The sequence below is a fragment of the Myotis daubentonii genome, chromosome 4 (assembly GCF_963259705.1).
Source record: "Myotis daubentonii chromosome 4, mMyoDau2.1, whole genome shotgun sequence".
Classification (NCBI taxonomy): Eukaryota; Metazoa; Chordata; class Mammalia; order Chiroptera; family Vespertilionidae; genus Myotis; species Myotis daubentonii.
The window spans coordinates 112,981,894-113,002,662 of NC_081843.1; the positions used below are offsets into that span (position 1 = coordinate 112,981,894).

At 48.0% G+C, this 20,769-nt stretch overlaps 1 protein-coding gene across 2 annotated transcripts in view; it reads right to left on the minus strand.

The window, feature by feature from the left end:
• Positions 1-1,644: 1,644 nt before the first annotated feature.
• Positions 1,645-20,769, minus strand: part of NPR3 (natriuretic peptide receptor 3) — a 64,171-nt gene continuing 45,046 nt past the window's right edge. The window contains exons 4-8 of one of the 2 annotated variants that reach the window (XM_059694982.1): positions 19,232-19,367; positions 13,943-14,037; positions 11,952-12,087; positions 8,009-8,096; positions 1,645-6,985 (exon numbers count right to left, since the gene is read on the minus strand). In XM_059694982.1, the coding sequence (XP_059550965.1) occupies positions 6,874-6,985; positions 8,009-8,096; positions 11,952-12,087; positions 13,943-14,037; positions 19,232-19,367 (567 nt within the window). In that variant the 3' untranslated portion in view covers positions 1,645-6,873. The remainder of the gene's footprint in view (positions 6,986-8,008; positions 8,097-11,951; positions 12,088-13,942; positions 14,038-19,231; positions 19,368-20,769) is intronic. The other variant, XM_059694983.1, reaches the window with a different exon arrangement.

Sequence of the window (20,769 nt, forward strand, 5' to 3'; positions counted from 1 at the left end):
GCAACCAGTAAATGTGCCTCTCCCCCTCTCCCTTCCATTCTCTCTAAAAATCAATGGGAAAATATCCTTGGGTAAGGATTAACAACAAAAAGAAGAGACTCGAGAGATCTCTCCCCTGACCCTATACACACACACACACACACACATACACTCACACACACTCACACACATACACTCACACACAGACACTCACACACAGAGACACACAGACACACACAGAGACATACACAAACACACAGACACACACACACTCACACACACTCACACACAGACACACACACACACAGACACACAGACACACACAGAGACATACACAAACACACAGACACACACACACTCACACACACTCACACACAGACACACACACAGAGAGACACACAGACACACACAGAGACATACACAAACACACAGACACACACACACTCACACACAGACACACACACGCACATGCACGGGCCACGTGAGGACACAGCGAGAAGAACCCAGAGCCTCCAGAGGCCTGCCCGGTCGGTGGCATTTTGTTATAGCAACACAAACGGATGAGACATCCTGTGTTTCCTGGACGTTTCCTGGCCCCCCTTCATTCCTCCAGGGCCCCTCGCCCTGCCCCCCACTCCCACCCCCCCCCCCCAAGGCAGCCTCCTGCTACAGGATCGCCTCAAGCCCCTGCACCGGGGTGAGGGGTGCAGGGGTCTCAGGAGGCCCCGTGGTGGTGGTGGCAGCAGCAGGACCGAGGGAACATTGCTCCGACGATGAGAATCGCCACGTGTTTCTGGGGCTTGAAATAAACCACCAGTGACTTCCCAGACAGTGCAGCAACGTGTTACAGCTCGGAGGCCACGGGGGACGCCTGAGCTGGCTGGTCTGCTTCATGGGGTGCTCTTGAGAGTGACCAAACTAACTCAGGGCCTCGCCAAAGGGGGCAGGGACATCCTGGGTCGATGAGGACCATGCTGTAACAGTGCGGTGTTCTCAAGCTGAAGACCAAGCATGTCAAACTCGCGGCCCGCACAACGAATATTTTTGTGGCCCAGCCAGTATAACGGCGTGAGCAGTTACTTACAATTATGAAAGGAAATAAGTCTCCTGTCAGATCCAGAATTACTGACATTCACCATGGGTCGGTTTGAAAGTAATCCCTGTGAACAAGATCTCCCCCGAAGCAGGAAAGATGGTAGCAGAGAAGAGATGCCAAGTATCAGGAAGAAAACATGAATTTTATCATTGCTCTTATGCGTGTTTTTTTTACACAATACTTTTCTAAATCAACCTATGTTTCTATGGAAATTGAATCTTTTGGTTTTTTGCTGCCACATAAACTTAAACCTTGCTTATTTGGCCCGTGTTAGCCATTGAGTTTGACATGCTTGCTGTAGACACTCGAGATCATACTACTCAGCTTTCTTCCCTCACCGGCCAATTCAAGGATGACCCCTCATTTGAATAATATTCTTTTCTTATTTCTGTAAATTTCCCTTTTCTGGGCAGAAAATTCTTGAGTTAGTTCATAGGCACCAGGCAAACAATAAAACCCACCCCATCCACGGATTGATCTTTTACTTAAGCTCCTCCTGGGAGCCCACCCGGTCCCTGGAGGGTATGGACCTGGGCAGTGGGGGTGGCTGAATCACAAACAGGAAAGGCTTGCTGTGGGATGTATTTTTAATGAGAACACATTGTTATACTGTGAGCATGTGGCATTCTTGCTGAATGAAAACATTTACAAGAACACATACACATTTATATCCAAACACCAAATGAAGTAGATACTTTAAAGGACCAGTTTGCACCGGAAATAAAATATATTATACAAAACAGGGGTTATATCCACAGTCATTAATTCTCATCTTCTACACAACACAACAATAAATTAAATCACATTATATGCAGATAGTTCTACTTACATTAGAATAATCAACCGTATGTAGCAGGTGCCGCTTTTACTCTTCCTTTGCTACCGGACTCGTGGTAAGGTCATATTGTTCGGTGGTCCTGTGTTTACATTAACCATGACTAACCCGGCCCAGAAGACAAGGGCTGCAGAGGGACCCTCCACAGTGTCTGGACCTCCTCTTGGTGTCACTACCCACCAGGCACAGGGGACAAAGCTCAGGTTCCCAGGTCCCAGCACAACGGTCTGCAAACGCCCAGCCTCTCCCGGCTGCCTCAGGCGCCTCATGGCTCTCTTGTCAGTAAGACACGCCACATGGAGCACGTTCAGCTTTGGTATTGAATAATGCACAGGACAGCCTGCTTCAAAGCCCAACATGTCCCTTCTCTGCCCAGTTATCATGTGCGGTGGCCGCGTTTTCTCTTCCCCAATGAGAAACATTTTGGCGGGCTCTGCTGCGACTCACCCTGAGTGAATGGGCCCTTTATTCCTTCCTGCGTAGAAATGTAGGTCTTTAACTCCTGAATCAGAGCAATGCAGCATTTTTTGCTAAATCGTAATTCTGCTTGTTCCAATCTCTCCCCCAGGAATCACCCCACACCCGACCCATCAGAGAGCGAGGACAGCCTATGGATTTTTACTTCTGAGCCTCGCTCCCATGGCAACCCTGCCCCGGTGTTTGAAGCAGCTGAAGACACGAACGTGAACAGCATCAGCTGGTGTAGAATTGCTTTGCCTTTGGTAGGAATTAACGTTAGTGGTTAATGAGAAATTTGAACCAGCTCCAATCCAGCACCTTTTGAAAGTTGTTTTAATCCTAGAGTCTAGCTGTGGGGTACGCCTGCAAGAGATGTTTGGGAGACCGGCATGCTGAAAACCAGGCCAGGCTTGTTGGCGTCTATGCACATCCCAGGCTTGAAGTGCCCCCAGGGCGTGTGTGGTCAAGTTAACATAAGGGTTCTGGTTGCAAGCCAGCGACGGGAATCTGCCCGCTCACACCCAGCACCGGGCGGGTGGCCGTCTTCGCCTGAGGAAGTGTGGGGGTCCCTCGGCAAGCTTCTGCCTGCAGGGGGAAGAGCTGGCGCACCTTCGCAGCCAGGACAGAGGTGAGTGGGGTGCGGGAGGAAGGAGGGGAAGACGAGGCAATTTGCAATTGTACCTTCTGTTCCTTTCAGAGAATGAAGCTCCTGATTCTTTCTGGGTGTGGCCTGCATTTCTGGCTGGGCCTGGCTGTTGAAGAGGACTAAATTATTGGCTACTCCACACTTCCAAAGACAACCCCAAGAAACACCACCTCCTTCTCTCCGCTGCCACCCTGACCCTCAGACACAGGCCTTGGTCTTAGAGAATTTCACTTTCCCACTGAAGGTGGGCCCATGATCAGCTCCCTCAGGAAGCACTGGGCCACAGCGCATAACCAGACAAGCCCCTGAACGCAGATCAAGGGCCTGCTCTTGGTGGGCATTTGGCTTTCTGCCTGCATCCAGTCAGCATCTAAGTTCTTTGTGTCCCAAGAAACATAGGAACGCGTGCCTTTCCTTTTAGAAACACTCCCTTAAGACACGGCCTGATATTCTATGTGGTTTCCTACAGAGACTTCCACCAATAGCCACTGCGTACTCCCAAGAAGCAGGTGCCACGGGACCTCCCTTCTGAATTCCTGTCACTGTGTGAGACCTGCACAATGGCCTTCGTCTCACTGCCAACAGCCTGTCTCACCCTCCAAAACCCAGCGCCAGACAGAAGGAAAGTGGGAAATTGGGGGCAAAGGGGGCACAGGGGCCTTGAAGAAGTTTGTGACCCTAGAAGCCTGTGAATAAGGGAGCAGTGTCTGGCCATCAAGTCTTAGAATTTCAGGAATTTATTTCCATACACGTCTCCCCTCCCTCCGTGAAATGTTGCCTCTGAAACGTAGAGAACTGTTTTAAAGCCAGTGGAGCCGTGTCTGTGGTTCAGGAAAGGACACGCTAATGGTGCTTCCAAGAAATATAATGTTTACAGGGGATTCCTCGCAGAACCTGCGGTCAGGGTGGGGGGAGGACGCACCCTCTATACAGAGAGTGTTTTCTGGATGGAAGTGACCCTCTGGAGAAAGCTTTTATTTCTGAGTCCAGGAAAACAACCTGAGAAGGTGACAATGATGAACATAAAAGCTACACTGACTTCCAACACCATAAGTAGATGTAAAAAGTATATACCTTGACCGGCGTCGATGTCGGCTGGCTTGGCCAGCTGGCACTGACCTCTTTTTAAACCCGAACTCCCTGGCCTTCAGGGGAAAACTGTATAGAATGGTTTAGGAACTAAAGCCCCATTTACTTGACTGTGTGATATGTGGCTCCTGGCGGAGGATAAATGACTAGTTGTCAAAGACGTTGCTTAGCAGTCAGGAACATACTCCGAAACTACAATCTCCACAGGTCTGAACCCAGAGTAACCTTGGGCCAAACACCTACACTTTTTGCAAATATTTCCAACTGAATGGAGTCTTCCAAAACATAAGAGAGTTTTGGTAAGTCATATGATGAGTTCAAGGCAGAAAGTAAAGACAGCAGACATAAGCGATCAATCTTAAGAGCTCTATGATTGCTTTAAGATTGGAAGAGAATGGCATCCACATCTGAGAAACCTCATGATTTGTTCTGCCATTTTTAAAAAACTAAAATTCTCATTTTTACAATTTTATCTGGGGACATAATAATATTAACTTCAGAACTATTCCTCTACCTAAAGTAGAAATAAAAGATATTTGCTTTAAAAATGTGAGTTAATGGAACCCTGTGTCGATTATAGGAAGGCTAGAAATGTTTATACCCAACGACTGCAACCAGGTAGAGTGTTTTCCCCCTGAAATAAGCACATAGGCTCAAAATTGAAATGTCTCTTTACAAACACATGATAAAAGAAAATGAGTATCTCTAAAACTCATGACAAACATCACTGAAAAACAAAAACTAGAGAGAAATAAGTTCTCAATTCATAAAAACCAAATGGAATCAAGCCTTTGCTTTGAGGAGTCCTGAGCTGCTCATCGCTTTGCTTCTCTGGTTTTCACTTCCCAGGCTCTCTTCCTATGACAGGGTTTCTGGAGCTTGCCTTTCTTGCTTTCTTTTTCCATCCTTTTTTTAAATTTAGTACTTTTTCCTTTGCATCCAGCATGGAGAACTACAACATCATTGTTCCAGTTGATCATCCTTAATTCTTTGATCATGTTCTCTAGCTGGCTGCATAACATTTTTAAGCCATAAAGGGACCATGTGCCTCACCCAGAAATAATCCATTCCCTGTGACTGACTGGAGTAGGAGTGACAGGAGCCAGCTCCTCCAGGAAGCAAGGTGGGACCAACTTCCAAGACACACGGCTTCCACTCATCGGCCTCCACCCTCACCTGTTCGAGCAATGACCTACCAGGAATTGTTCAAACTCCACTATTGACCTCCCTACACATGGTCTTTTACAGACAGTAAGATGATGTTTAAAACTATTCTCCAGATGCTCAAATGTTATCAAGGACCGAGTGACCCAATTATATGCTAGCTAGTCTAGCAATGTCCCATTCTGCCCTCACCGTCCATTTTCTCCACAAATCATACAGTGACAGCCTGAATGTCAACCTGTGGGCAGAGTACTGGGTGCAGCCTAGAGATTCAGTAAAGGCTTATTCAACTTTGTCCAAAGTCCTTATACCCACACCCACAACCATTGTTACACAGGATACTGGTGGATGACTACAGAACTCTGCAGAATTAACTGAAAGGGAATATAGTCACTATGCAGATTCTCTCTTTTAACCCAAATCATCACTGTAAGTTTTGGTAAAATGCCATGTATTTATCATTTCTGTGTTTACTGTCAAGTTCTAACTCTCTTATAAAGTTCTTCTTGAGGAAAAAGGGCTGCCTCCCCTTATAACATCCTACTTAATTCTAGTACATTTCACCCTTGATCCTGAAGCTCATCATTTGGCCAGAATTGGAAGGGATCTATCCCTAAAACAACGTGCATTTAAAGCAGGTAAATTAATGTGCTCCTGCAGGGTCTGTAATCGGAAGACATTTCTAGGTCTCTGGAATTAAAGCAGCAGTTTGCAGTTGGGTCTGGCCCAGGGGAAGAGGACAACGGGGGGGGGGGGGCAGGGGGAGGTGGGCGTTGGGAGAGAGAAGCATCTTTCATCACTGTTATACCCATGTTTTTCAAATATAAGTGAAATTTAATCTTAAAAATGAAAAAATAGACACATTTTCTAATAGCAAAATATAAGATCAAAATACTTAAAAATAAAATGTTAGTGGGAAGTAGGGCTTTGTTTTTTACATTTTAAAAAATGAAACATTTTAGATTTGCTTTTCTTGTATACATCCTCTTGTCTCGGTGATAGTTACAACTGTCCAGAGCAGCTTTTATGAGACACTGAAGGAGACAGGAGGGAATCCTTTGTCAAGAGAGAAAGTCAGGACCTGAATGCATACATTGGACAGAGCCGTCCTCAACTCAACCCGGCCAGCCAGCACTAGAGAGAGGCGCGAGCGTATTTCCCACCTTGAGATATTTCATTACATTTTCCTCTTCTTGGGTGTTAAATTCTTTCTAACAATATTCTACTTGTAAAAATGATTTTATTCTAGCTATAAAACATTTCATTTGAGAAAACCCCATTTTATAGCCTTGTGTGAAATGCCCCCAAAAGCCAGCAAGATAGGGAGACATCAGATTCTCAAACCATAAATCCAACACAGGCCCTGGAAACAGTGTGCACGTTTAACAGAGTGACATTACATTCTGGTATTTTCTTGTCATGAGATGAAAGGCCGAGAGGCATCTGATGACTAATAGTAGTTCCTGAGCTTCTAAAGAAATTTTACAACGAAATGACTAAATGCTTAAAAGAATGAGTTCTTCAAGAGCACGCCTCTGTTCCAGTCATGTCTTTCATCCCCTCAATCTCCCCAAAGAATCTCGGGCCGAAAGCAAAGGCTTCCTTTTAAGCCACCGAAAGATGGGATCTGATGGAGTCTTCCCGGAGCTCCCGATGTTTCCCGACGTTTCTTTCTTCTCGCCGGTTTCGTCTCTCAATGGTTATTCTGTATTTCTTCCTGGGTAAAGGGAAAGTGAATGTAGTAATAAAACCTCCGTTGGCTACAAAATACTATGGTTTCTCTTACAAAGAATGCCCTTGGGGGACATCTGGGTTGGGGTTGATAAATGAGAAGTGACAGAATATGAAACCCTGGTCAGAGATTAAAGTAGAGTGCCCCCAGGCGCCCTGACCTTATTCGAGGAGGAAAATTGGCCCGCTTTCTGAAATGCCATAGAACAAGCCTTTCCCTTCTTCCCTGGACGCCTGGTGGGTTCAGTCGTGCCTATTGGGCCACAGAAGCGCTCCCCAACTCCCAGGACAGGCCCCAGATAAAGATCAGATTACGTGCACTGAGCCAAAGGAACAGGAATACAATTGTTCCCACCAAGAGCCACAGACACTCAGAGCTACATTTCCATGCAGAAATGAAGAAATTGTGGTCTAATGGCTTAAGAATAAACCACAAACTCAACCACCAAAGATTACAAAGGGATCGACCGCCCTTGTGGTGCGAAACTGTCGGTATCTTGGACACAGAGAAATATGACAATTTTACAAGCCTTGGGGCTTAACCACAGCGGTAACCAAGTGTGTGGGGTCTCCAAATGCTCAGCACCGACCAGCCTGAGAGCATGGGCCGCTCGGAGCTGCCGCCTCCTCTCCAGAAGGTGAACCTAGGCACCTCCTTCTGACCCGGAGGAAGCCTGAGAACGGGGCCATCTATTTCCCCTTTGTGCAGATTCCCTCTCCACGTACACACTGAGTGGGTGGTAGGGATTCGGGTCAGAATATCTGTATCAAAGGATAGTAGCTGTTCTGTGGCCCACAGGCAGCGCAGCAGGAACCCCTGCCCTCTCCCTAGCACGCTAGCCCACAGACCACCACACCAGGGGGCCCACCAACAGATGGCTTTGTTCTTCCAACCACCATGCTTTTGGGGTAAGAGCAAGATATGGGCAGGTCACAGAAAGATCATGCAAAGGCAAGTGACAAAGGCAATAACAGAGTGAATTTTTAAACCCGATTACAAGGTCCTAACCTGAAAAAGTAGAAAGCCATTAGCAAACCAGCTCCTAGTAAGGCCCCCACCACAATTCCTGTGACCGCTGATTCTTCTAGGCCACCTGCTTGAGAAAAAATAGATCATCAGAGTTCATTTTGAGAAACAGAAAAGTCTCCTCCTAACCTTTCTGTTCTTGAATGATAAGAGCACACATTTATTTTCCCCATCACATACAGAATATTAGCAAATATCCATCACATACTAGATCATAAAGAAAATCTCAGGACATTTCAATGAATAGGTGTCATTCAAACCCTGAATTCATACGTCCTAACCTTTCATTCATTGAAAAGCTTCGTTCTCTGAATAGTGTTTCTCAGTTTCCCACTTGAGAACATTTTCCTTGCTTTTTTGAGAAAGATTTCTAGGGGATCCCGCACTTTTCCAAAGAAGCAACAAAGAGCACACTAGATGAGCACACAGCCTGCTACAGGGAGTACACGAGATGAGCGCACAGCCTGCTACAGGGAGCACACTAGATGAGCGCCCAGCCTGCTACAGGGAGCACACTAGATGAGCGCACTGCCTGCTACAGGGAGCACACTAGATGAGCGCACTGCCTGCTACAGGGAGCACACTAGATGAGCGCCCAGCCTGCTACAGGGAGCACACTAGATGAGCGCACAGCCTGCTACAGGGAGCACACTAGATGAGCGCACAGCCTGCTACAGGGAGCACACTAGATGAGCGCCCAGCCTGCTACAGGGAGCACACTAGATGAGCGCCCAGCCTGCTACAGGGAACACACTAGATGAGCGCCTAGCCTGCTACAGGGAGCACACTAGATGAGCACACTGCCTGCTACAGGGAGCACACTAGATGAGCACACAGCCTGCTACAGGGAGCACACTAGATGAGCGCCCAGCCTGCTACAGGGAGCGCACTAGATGAGCGCACTGCCTGCTACAGGGAACGCACTAGATGAGCGCACTGCCTGCTACAGGGAGCACACTAGATGAGCGCCCAGCCTGCTACAGGGAGCACACTAGATGAGCGCACTGCCTGCTACAGGGAGCACACTAGATGAGCGCACTGCCTGCTACAGGGAACACACTAGATGAGCGCATTGCCTGCTACAGGGAGCACACTAGATGAGCGCACTGCCTGCTACAGGGAACACACTAGATGAGCGCACTGCCTGCTACAGGGAGCACACTAGATGAGCGCCCAGCCTGCTACAGGGAGCACACTAGATGAGCGCACAGCCTGCTACAGGGAGCACACTAGATGGGCGCCCAGCCTGCTACAGGGTGCACACTAGATGGGCGCCCAGCCTGCTACAGGGAGCACACTAGGTGAGCGCCCAGCCTGCTACAGGGAGCACACTAGATGAGCGCACTGCCTGCTACAGGGAGCACACTAGATGAGCGCACTGCCTGCTACAGGGATCACACTAGATGAGCACACTGCCTGCTACAGGGAGCACACTAGACGAGCGCACTGCCTGCTACAGGGAGCACACTAGATGAGCGCCCAGCCTGCTACAGGGAGCACACTAGATGAGCGCCCAGCCTGCTACAGGGAGCACACTAGATGAGCGCCCAGCCTGCTACAGGGAGCACACTAGATGAGCGCCCAGCCTGCTACAGGGAGCACACTAGATGAGCGCCCAGCCTGCTACAGGGAGCGCACTAGATGGGCGCCCAGCCTGCTACAGGGAGCACACTAGATGAGCGCCCAGCCTGCTACAGGGAGCGCACTAGATGGGCGCCCAGCCTGCTACAGGGAGCACACTAGATGAGCGCACAGCCTGCTACAGGGATCACACTAGATGAGCGCCCAGCCTGCTATAGGGAGCGCACTAGATGGGCGCCCAGCCTGCTACAGGGAGCACACTAGATGGGCACACAGCCTGCTACAGGGAGTACACTAGATGAGCACACTGCCTGCTACAGGGAGCACACTAGATGGGCGCCCAGCCTGCTACAGGGAGCACACTAGATGAGCGCCCAGCCTGCTACAGGGAGCACACTAGATGAGCGCCCAGCCTGCTACAGGGAGCACACTAGATGAGCGCACTGCCTGCTACAGGGAGCACACTAGATGAGCGCACAGCCTGCTACAGGGAGCACACTAGATGAGCGCACAGCCTGCTACAGGGAGCACACTAGATGAGCGCCCAGCCTGCTACAGGGAGCACACTAGATGAGCACACAGCCTGCTACAGGGAGCACACTAGATGAGCGCACAGCCTGCTACAGGGAGCACACTAGATGAATGCACAGCCTGCTACAGGGAGCACACTAGATGAACACACTACCTGCTACAGGGAGCACACTAGACGAGCGCACTGCCTGCTACAGGGAGCACACTAGATGAGCACACTGCCTGCTATAGGGAGCACACTAGACGAGCGCACTGCCTGCTACAGGGAGCACACTAGATGAGCGCACAGCCTGCTACAGGACAGCGGGAAGAACGCCGGCTCAAGAGGACTCGAGGGAAAGTGGAACAGGTGTCCAGCTCCAATCACACATGTGTGAGTTTACAGTCAGAGAGGACAACTGGACAGACCGTGGAATCGACCCGCATGCCTTACTTTCACAGATGGGTGGGGACACGCCAAAGCGCTGGAAACTTTGGTGAAAAATTCATTGGGTTAACGTTCTCTTTTTAGATGTTCTCTCACCAAAGCCAGAGTTTCATGTTGAAATGTTCTACATAGCACTGTGAAAATGTGAGTAACAGCAGAAACAGTCAAGTTCAGTGGTGTCCTAGTCATTATATAAAAATGATAAATAGCTAGCTTATCTATAAAGAGTTCAGGGTACAGCCTTCAACCCATCATCTTGTTTAATTCTCAAAACAGTCCTAAGAGTTGGGCAGATTCCCTTCATTTTTTTTTAATCTTTAATTTCTTTATTGGTTAAGGTATTACAAATGTGTCCTCATCCCCCCATTAACCCCCAACCTCCCCCCCTTCCTCCCACTCATGCTCTCGTCCCCCTGTTGTCCGTGTCCATTGGTTTGGCTTATATGCATGCATACAAGTCCTTTGGTTGATCTCTTCCCCTTACCCCCACCCTCCCCTACTTTCCCTCTGGGGATTGAAAACTGAGGCTTAAAAAAACACAGGAATGCCCCTGGGGCCACGAAACCAGTAAGTGATAAGGATGGGACTTCAAATCCAGGCCCGATAACTCCAGAGACTATGTTCCTACTCATTTCTGCCTCACTCCTTCCTGGAATCACTGCCTACGCAAAAATACCCACAGACCCAAACACAATGTGCATACATATATTAGCATATGTGACCAAGTGGCCTAAAAGAACGCTATTAACTTTGTTCTCCCTCACTCGCTTATAAAAAAAAAAGGGGTCTTCTAAAGCAATGATTTCCAATGCTGTTCCTATTTGTAAGCTCCTTATAAGAATGTCCACTTGCTTCTGTATTTATGACAGGCCATACATAAATAACAGACTTAACACTCATTCCCCAATTTGTAATCTGTGGGTGTTTAAGGGACATCATCTGTTTGGTTCTGAGGGATCAGCGGAAACTGCAAACTTTGAAAATTAGAATGAGACTTGCTACGAGGGGTGAGTAAGTGAGTGATGTCTATTATTTGGTGTTTTGATTTTCTCTAAAATGGTAACTCTAATACTCAATGTCATTTCCTCATTCATCTCCCATAGCAAGCCTCATTCTGATTTTCAGAGTTTGCTCACAGTCAGGTTATAGTAAGAGATGAACAAGTAGGGAGAAGAAGGCTTTAGCCAGTTTGGAAACGGATGGAAGAGAAGAAAGACCTAGAAGCTCCTGGTGAAGGTGGGACGCCAGTTCGTGAGTTGTTTCTGTGGCTTTGACCACAAGAGAAATCTGAGCCTTCAGACCTGAGCCCCCGGATCACACATCTTCTAACCCCGCATCGTGCTGATGCCGCCCATGGCGAAGCAGCGGTTCCGCCCCTGGACTTACACGACTTGCAGGGGGAGCTGCTGGTGTGCTCCACAGTCCTCGTCTCGTCGATCCTCAGCTTCAAGGGCCCCCAGGGATACTTGACGTTGGGCCTCATTTCAAAGCGACCTTCTTTTCCGAAGTAATCACCAATCACCTGTTTCAAGGCCAAAAGCCAGTGGACCAGCTGAGAGGTCAGAGTCACCTGTCTCCCTAGAGGGCGCAGGGCGGGCTCCCGGTGGTGCACCCTGACCCCAGCCGTGTGTTTGAGGACTTTGTAAGTTGGGATTTACAGCTGCTGAGTCGCCCTGGAGGTGAGCATCACTGAGGGAGGGCTGTGGCCCCTCAAGGCAAGGTGGGTGGTTACACAGGGAACCATGATCTCAGGTTCACGGCTTTTCCCTTGCTGATCCGAGGCTGCTGTCCACCCATCCCTGCCGAGCAGCCCCCGTGGCCAGCCCTTCCAAAGACCCACGTTCCTCTGGGCTGGGAGACCAGGTCTGCTGGGGCCGGGAAGTGTAAGACAGGAGCATGGCCTCACACCACTCAGTCGGCCCCGCACATATGGAAGTGTTAAAGAAAGAAGCTCTTAGGGACTCCTGGCCTCACACGCCCCTGAGGCGGGATTACATTCTCCTGGCCGAGGAGTTTACCCTGCTTGCACCCTGTTTCCAGGCGGAACTCCTCTTTGATTGGTCCCTCTGGTTCCTGGAAAATCACTATTCATTTATGCTCAGTCCAAGGGTCTCTCTCAGTTTCAGGTTTAAATGCCTTTCATCAGCTCCTCAGCCCTGATCTAGAGGCACCGCCATCCGGGTCCTCGGGCTCCATCTCTCTTGTCACCAGCCCGCTCCTCCGAGTGGCTGTCACACCTCCGCCCATCCCTTTTGAGGGAGATGCAGCCGGCTCTCCAGGCTGTTCCATGGCGTGGCAAAAAGCGTTCTCCACAATCACCAGAACACAATCACTATGTCCTGACACCCTACAGAGCACCTCACACACTGTCACCCTGCACCCCCACAGTGACCCTCCCTCACAGAGGGGAGACCAGAATACCCACCAGACCCGAACCAGCCCCAGCAGCAGATCCGACCTGAAACACTGCATCCTATCTAATAAAGAGGGAATATGCTAATTGACCCTCATGCCATTGCAAAGATGGCGGCGCCCACAGCCACAAGATGGTGGCGCCCAGTCCCCTCAGCCCCCAGCCTCCCAGGGCCGTCCGAGGCTCAGGTAACCAGGGCCGGCCGAGGCTTGTGCTGCTGGCAGTGGCAGCAGCAGAGGTATGATGGGGCATCGCCTTCCCCTGATCACCGGGTCGCCTCTGGCCCCTGAGGGCTCCCAGACTATGAGAGGGGGCAGGCCGGGCTGAGGGATCCCCCCTCCAGTGCATGAATTTTCATGCACTGGGCCTCTAGTATGTGTATAATCTTTATTTATAGACTGATCATTTAAAGACCTTTCCTAGGTCTCATTTCATTTGGGGCTCATAATCACGAGAGAGCAAGGAAGATCTCCATGTGACAGCCCAGGAAACTGAGGCAGAAAGCGCCCTCCCAGTGAGGGTCAGAGGCTCATCTTTGCGTCCAGGGCACTCTTCCCACTCCGAGATGCTGTCCAGAAACACCACCATCTTTGGAAACATTAACAATTGTCCAGTTTGTAGCCCCTTCACCCCCCGCCCAAAACAAAGTCAGGTTGTAAGGGAGGAGAGAAATACACCATCTCACTTCACCTCTCTCACCCACATCCCTCCTGCATCGTAGGACTGAGCTGTCATTGGTGGCCACTAAAAGGAATGATTTCCCCACTTGGGGTAACCAGGGGACCGATTCCTGAAGTCTTCCCTGATCCCCTCAACTGACGTGAGTCCCCTTACTTGGAAACCCCAGGTTTGGGGCTCATTCTCATTTGGAGGCTGCCTTTGGGACAGCTATTGGGACATCAGGATGAACGCATTCCTTGGGATCCTAACCAGCAGGAGAGCGGGCAGAGCCTCGCTCGCTTACCTCCTGGGTGCCCGCCTCTGCGTCGGTCATGGCGATCACCGAGAAGTCCCCGTACCGGTCCCCATTGGTGTCTATGGACACCTGCCCGGCAATACCTAGAGGATGACACAAGAGGAGCACCAAGTTGGTTACTTAAAGCGCCGCTGAGTCAACGAAAATGAGGCATGAACGGACGGGATTGTTCAGGCGCCCTCTGGCCACAGGGAACCTCATCAGACGCGGAGCGTTTGTGTTGGCCTTGGGAAAGACATTGTAATTTCATCTGTGTCTGCATTCCTAAATTCTTAACATTTCTCCATTTAAAAACGAAAAGAAAAGGAAATAAATGACCTTCTTTGAGAAATATGCATGTGTGTTTTTAAAGAAGAGTAAGGCTAATCCTGAAAGCAACATGCTTAGCCCCGAGTTTTCTATTAAATTAAAACAAAAGCAAACTGCCAGGCAGAAGTGGAGGTGTGGCCGGCTCCTGGACTTGTCACGGGTTCGTGTTATCACTAGACAAACGTCAGAAGAGAAACCCTATTCCAGGCCCAGGACCCGGCCAATGTGCTCCGCTCCGGGCAACGTGGTGCGCAGGATGGGGAGTGCCTGGCCCCCGGTCATGGGAGCTGAGAGTGAAGGAAGAGTTCATCTTTCTCCCACTATCTTCATTCGCTGTTCTGTTTCTGTTTGGGGGGAGTTTTTTCCAGTTTTATTAAGGTATAATTGACATTCATCACTGTTTGAGTTTCAAGTGGCCAGCATAAAACTTTGACTTACATATACTGTGGAAGGACCACCACAAGTTCAGCGACTATTCATTATCTCACAGAGAAGCAGTAAGTCATTTATTGTTTGCCCAAATATTTGCGTGGTGATGCTGCCGCGGAGGCAAAGGTGAATGGGACACATTCTCTGCTCAAGAGAGGGGCAGCCCCCAGGAGGGATTTAGCCTGTGGAACCCAGAGGTCTGCATTTGGATCCCGGCTCACAAGCGCCGTGACCTTGAGCAAGGACTTTGCCCGGTGGGACTCAGTCTCCCGGACCATGAAAGAATCATAATAGTGCCTCCCGGCCAAGAGGCTGTTGACGAGATGAAACAGGTAAAGCCCTGTCAACGCAGGTTGAAGAGAAGTTGGTTGCTTTCCTCTGCTGTCATCGCTACGATCGCCAGGCCTGAACTCTGGGAGAGGACACCGGGCAGTGCCCACACCACGCAGAGCAGGAGGCCCAGTGCAAAGGCAGTCTTTCATGGGCACGTGGGTGAAATCCATGATTTGGACAAGCAGCCATCAGAGATGGGGGGGATGTTTGAGGCAGAAAGGCTAGCCTTGTTGGCGTTTACAAAGGCGCTGACGCTGGAAAGCAGAGTGGCCATGAGGTTTCTGGGAGGTGGCCCGTGTGCATGGAAGGGAGCAGAGAGAAAGGCTGGACCAGAGTATGGAGAGCCCTGAGTGCCCACCGAAAGACTGAATTCGCTTTTGCCAGCAATGGTGGCTTACAACAGCTAATCAACCAAGCAAGTATGTCTCCTTAGTTGATATTAAATGTCTATATTGTAATTTTCATTAACTAAGTAATAGAGTGCAAATGTCAGCTACATGCTAAGTCACCACGGCTATTTATTTTCCTTTATTTCAAACTGTGGCAGAGTTCGGTGTAATTCTTAATTGGTGTTTCCATTGATCTGGTTCTCTCCGGAAGTAAAATGAGTGTCTGGGAAAAGGGATCCCAAGGGAAAGTTCCATCCTCAAGTGTGGCTTGGAGAGGACAAGTATTTGGGTTTACTGTCCTTGGGTTGTGGTTTGAAGGCCTGCCGGTTTTTCCAGACTTTGGTCTACTTTGCCAGAAACAGAATGGAGTTGCCATTCATCTGGATGTTTTGTCTTCTTAATATAGACTGGTTACAAAGGGTACACCTACCTCGAACTTGTTTATCCTTGACAGCCTATACAACTTTTAAGTCATGCCATTTTTTAACTATATATATATATATTTTATCCCCAAACGTATTGGTTATCCCAAAACCTTTTTTATTCTGTTCAGAGGGCTTTATGATAGTGTGTTCTGTAAGTGTTTTTGCAGAGTGTTCTATAAGACAAGGTGGCCCTGGTAATCCAAGACCTCACTATACTTGAAGCTATTACAATTCTGCCAAGAAATGAGGTGAGAACCCTCAGGGCAGTCGATTAGCAAGTGAGACTTCACCTGAGAGTATTGTACCTGAGGTGTGATGGGCAGGCTGCAGCAGAACTTTCCTGTATAATTACTGAGACATCCCACCCTCATTTCTATGGGCCTGTAGTGGAGTTCACGGTTTGAGCCACAATCCTATTTACCTTGTCACTCTGACCTCTCACACAGAGAGCAATTTAGCTTCTTCCCGGGCCATGGTTGAGAGTTGGTCATAGGTTTCTCGGTAGTAAAATCTAAATTTGTCAAATAACATCCAGAGTATTTTTCCCTTAAGAACTTAATGGTCCCTTATGGTGACCATTAAAATGAAAATTGATTTTAAATTTAGAAAGGTTAAAGTTTTTCTTAGAGGTCTTTTGGGGGCTACCCTCAGCTGGATCACTGTTTAGTAAAGAGAATGGAAACTTACCTTGGCTTTAATTGTCTTTACATTTAGACAAATGAGATTCTGCCTTTAAGCTGAACTCATACAGTTGATTGTTTTAGAACTCATTTCCTATTGCCTGTGCAGACTTGGCCCTAGCATGGAAGACCAAGACGGCCTATGGGAAAATTTAGTTCATGCCCTCTAAACAAAACTGAATCCAGCCATTGTGGGCACCTGCCCTTCCCTTAACAACCTCTCTCAGAAGACCAAGAACAAATGACCACACCACGTAGTGAGGAATAGCTAAGAACGGGATGTGGCCTACCAAGATTGTGTCCACACACACACCAGTTTCTCGTGTATTGGGCACAACTTCTGGAAAATTTGACTCTGTCCTAATATGCCCCCTGAATTATCCTACTTGATTCCAGCTCCCAGCTAAAGCAGTCTAAGGTTGAGCAAGACAATCCTGGAGGCCTATTTGTTCAAATTCTACAATCTGTCAAAAGTTAATCAGATGTCACTCTAGTTTTGAGTAAGATGTGGCATCCACATAAACCACCAAGGAGCAATGAAATCCACCACTTGTCACCATAGCTAAGGCCAAGACAATTCTAGATGAAACATGACCCCTTTGTACTGCCCTACCCCTTCTAATAACTGAGAACAGAACAAGACAGTGGAGTGGATAGGAGTCCCAATTGGAAAAAAAAAAAAAAAGTGTGCTTCAAATCTAGACTTAGAAGTACTTGTTCCCATCATTGAAAATGTCATTAGTTAGATTGCAAATAAATATAGGCCTAGCCCCAGTGCACTCAAGGATTCAAAGGAGGAGGTAGCATAATGCAAAACTGAAAGGACTCTTGTCAGTCATCAACTAGTCCAACCCCCAAGGGTTAGGTGATGGAGAAGTCCAAGGGACTGAGGGTGGAGTCCATGACCAAGATGCAGGTTTCCTGGTCCAGCGATCTGTACTCTATGTTAGTGGCTCTCACATGAGGCCCATTAGCATGCTATAGTTTATTTTCCACACAGCCTCCACAGGACCCCTTTTAAAGACTCAGGATAGATCATCTTCCTCAAACCATCTGGTGGCTTTCTATCTCACTCAGGGTGGAACCCAAAGTCCTTGGTGCAGCTCCCAGGTCCGCGGGATCTAGCCCCCACTACCTCTCTGACTTGAACTCCTATCACACAGCCTCTCACATGCTGTTTCAGCCTCCTTGCCTGTCTGGGGGCACTCAGGACTGTCCCACAGGTACATTCAAGGTCTCTGCATTTGCTGTTCTCTCTGGAATGTTCTCTCATGAACATAATTTCTTTCCCTTCCTTCAGGTCTCTACTCAACTGCCACTTACCAGAGAGACCTTCCCTGATCACTCTATTTAAATTAATAGTCCCACATGACACTTTCTATCTCTCTATCCTGCTTTATTTAAAGCCCCTGATATGGCGTATCTATTTGTTTATCATTAGTTAACTCCACTACCATGGAAGCTCATATGATTGCAGGGAATGTCTTTCTCTTATTGCTAAATCCTCAGTATCTTGAACAGTGCCTGGCACATAGTAGGTGCTCAAGAATATTTGATGAACAAATGAGTGAATAAATATGCAGTTGATAACTGCAGGGCTCATTTGAGTCTCATGTTAATTTTCTTTGAGTGCTGGTGAGGCCAGAGGAAGCCAGCCCTCTATACACTGTTGGCAAGAATATAAGCTAGTAGACCTTTCCAGAAGACATTTGCCAATATCTAATGATATCCCACAACTAGAAATATTCCGTTGGACGTACTCACAGAAATTCATCAAGACACGTAAGATGCATAATAGCAGAAACTATAAACAGCCCAAGTGTGCATCAATAAGAGATTGGTTAAAGAAGTCCTTGTACAGCCATATGGTGGAAAACTACGGAACTATCGTTGAAAAATGTGCTGAACCTATGAGTACTCATATGGAACGTTTTTGGCATGAAAGCAAAATAGCTGTGATAAGGTATGGTATTCATGGTATGACGCTTTTTGTATAAATTTTTTAGATACGATATAATTCAAATGCATATGTGCTAGCAGAAGACAAAATATTTTTAAACCGAATCATAGGGAATTGTTAATAGTGATCACATTGGAGGGAGGGGACCAGGGCGAGGAGGAAAACTTTCACTTTTCATTTTGTGCATTCCTGGACTGTTTAAATTTTCCAGCCAAGAACAGTCTCATTCTTGTACAATTTTTAAACGTCAACAGAGGTTGCTGGAGTGATGAGATGACGGGCCATTTTTTGGTTGTTGTTAAGAAAGCCACAGCTAATATTCATCATTTTATAAATAAAAGAAAAGTGAGGGCTCACTAGACCTGCTCATCATCTCAAACCACTCAGGTTTGAACAGAGAAACGTATATCTGGGATCTTTCATTTTAGAACTGACTACAGAACTCTTCACAGATTGATTGTTTGTTGTGAATGAGGCTTGTGATGAATTTAATTTTAAGAAACATGGAGTTTGCCCAACAATCAGGAGATGAGCCACTGCCCGTTTCAGTGGGACTCTCTCAAAGCCCTTGCACGTGCTTTCTCTCTTCGAATTTTCACAGCAAGCCTGTGGGCCGGCTTGATTTTGACTTATTGTCCTTACTGCATAGCTGAGGAAAGCCAGGTCCCACAGTTGTAAGAGCAAAATGGAACCAGCAAAGAAGCAGCTCAAGGAGCTGCAAAGTGCCGTCGACGTAAAAACTGGAGCCTCACCTTCAAAGGTCCTGTTCCACGTCTGCTGGATAATTTTCCCTCCGTCCTTCTTGCTGTAACCAGCTCTGAGCACCTCGTGCAAAGCCAGGACGTAGAGCAGAATGGCGTCATGGAACCCTTCCACAAACATGTTCACCTGGAAAGGAAACCCCATTGGTGAGACCAAACGCCAAGTGACTCAAGTTGAGGAATAATATAAGCGAATAAAAATGATCAACACGTTAGACTCCAGGCCTGCGAGCATGGCAGAGGCGGGCAGAGGCGTAGCTAACGAGAATGGTGGCATGGTTTTCCTGGCACTGGCTTAGTGAGGAAAACTTTTCCCCAGTTTGGGAATTTGGAAAGCAGACAAGATAGTACAGAATTTTAAAAAACCTGCACCTGTTGGCTAGGTTACGTCTTCCGGGTGCATCAGCCTTGCCCATAGCTCCCTTTGCACAGGCGCCCTCCTTCCCCACGTTGCTCTCTGCCTCCAGCCAACTTGAGTCCCACCTCCCCCTTGAGGTTTTCTCCACCTTCAAAAGCCCCTCTGATCTCTCCGCGCTCTGAGTTTGGAACTTAACTAAAGGAAGAGTAGGGATCCATTCGCTCATATTCAAATGCTATTGAATGCCTGCTGGAATGCTCAGCATGCAAAGAGGACCGGGCTGCGTCATTCCTGCCTGCCGCCATCTATGCTCTCTATTCTATCAGCAATAACATCTTCGTTTCTCGTTCTAATGTGTGTCCTGAGTCGTTGCAGTGCATCTCAGTGCTCCCCAGCTCCACTCCCTGCCAAGCTCCAAGGACAGGAATGGGAAAAGGCCTGGCTCAAGTTAAGAAACTTACAGCTTCCTGTGGACTTGGGAAATTCATTTAAATCCCTTTGAGCCTTATTTCCTCCTATAAGCACCATTTGTAAGTTCTAATACTACATTTAAACCCATTGCAACATTCAATAAACATGAAATGAGCAAATATGATCCTGAAACACTGAGTAGCTGACAAATACTGTACAAAAGTATGAAGAAAAATCGAGCCTTCTTTCAGGAGAAAGCATCAGGAATGTAATGCCACGCAGCAGAATGAGCGGGCATCCCACGGACCGAAGATCAGGGTGAGGCCTTTGAGGCTGTTTCCTGCCCCACCCCCAGTTCAAATACAGAAACATTCACAGAAGACACAGTTCAACATCCAGTTCTACTTGGCTTCTTCCCACCCAAAGGGCCGGTAAAGCCCTGTTTGTGTCCCAGAAGCAAATAGTTCAGATTTGACCAAGCCTACTGCTGAGAGGCAGGTCAGAATAATTGCAGGGAGCCCAACTTCACACTTCCTGGCTGTGTTTCCGCACCACGCTGGGTCTCAGTTTTCCCCATCTGGAAAATGAGGGAGATAGTAATATCTATCTTAGGGGGGGTGCCGTTGTGTTTAAACAAATCAATAGATGTAAAAAAGTCAGTATTCACTGTTAGCTCTTGTCGTTATTGTCTAGAGATGGCGAATTATAAAGCGAGGGGTCCTGGTTAGCTTCTCATTTCTAGTAGTGGTATTAATCAACT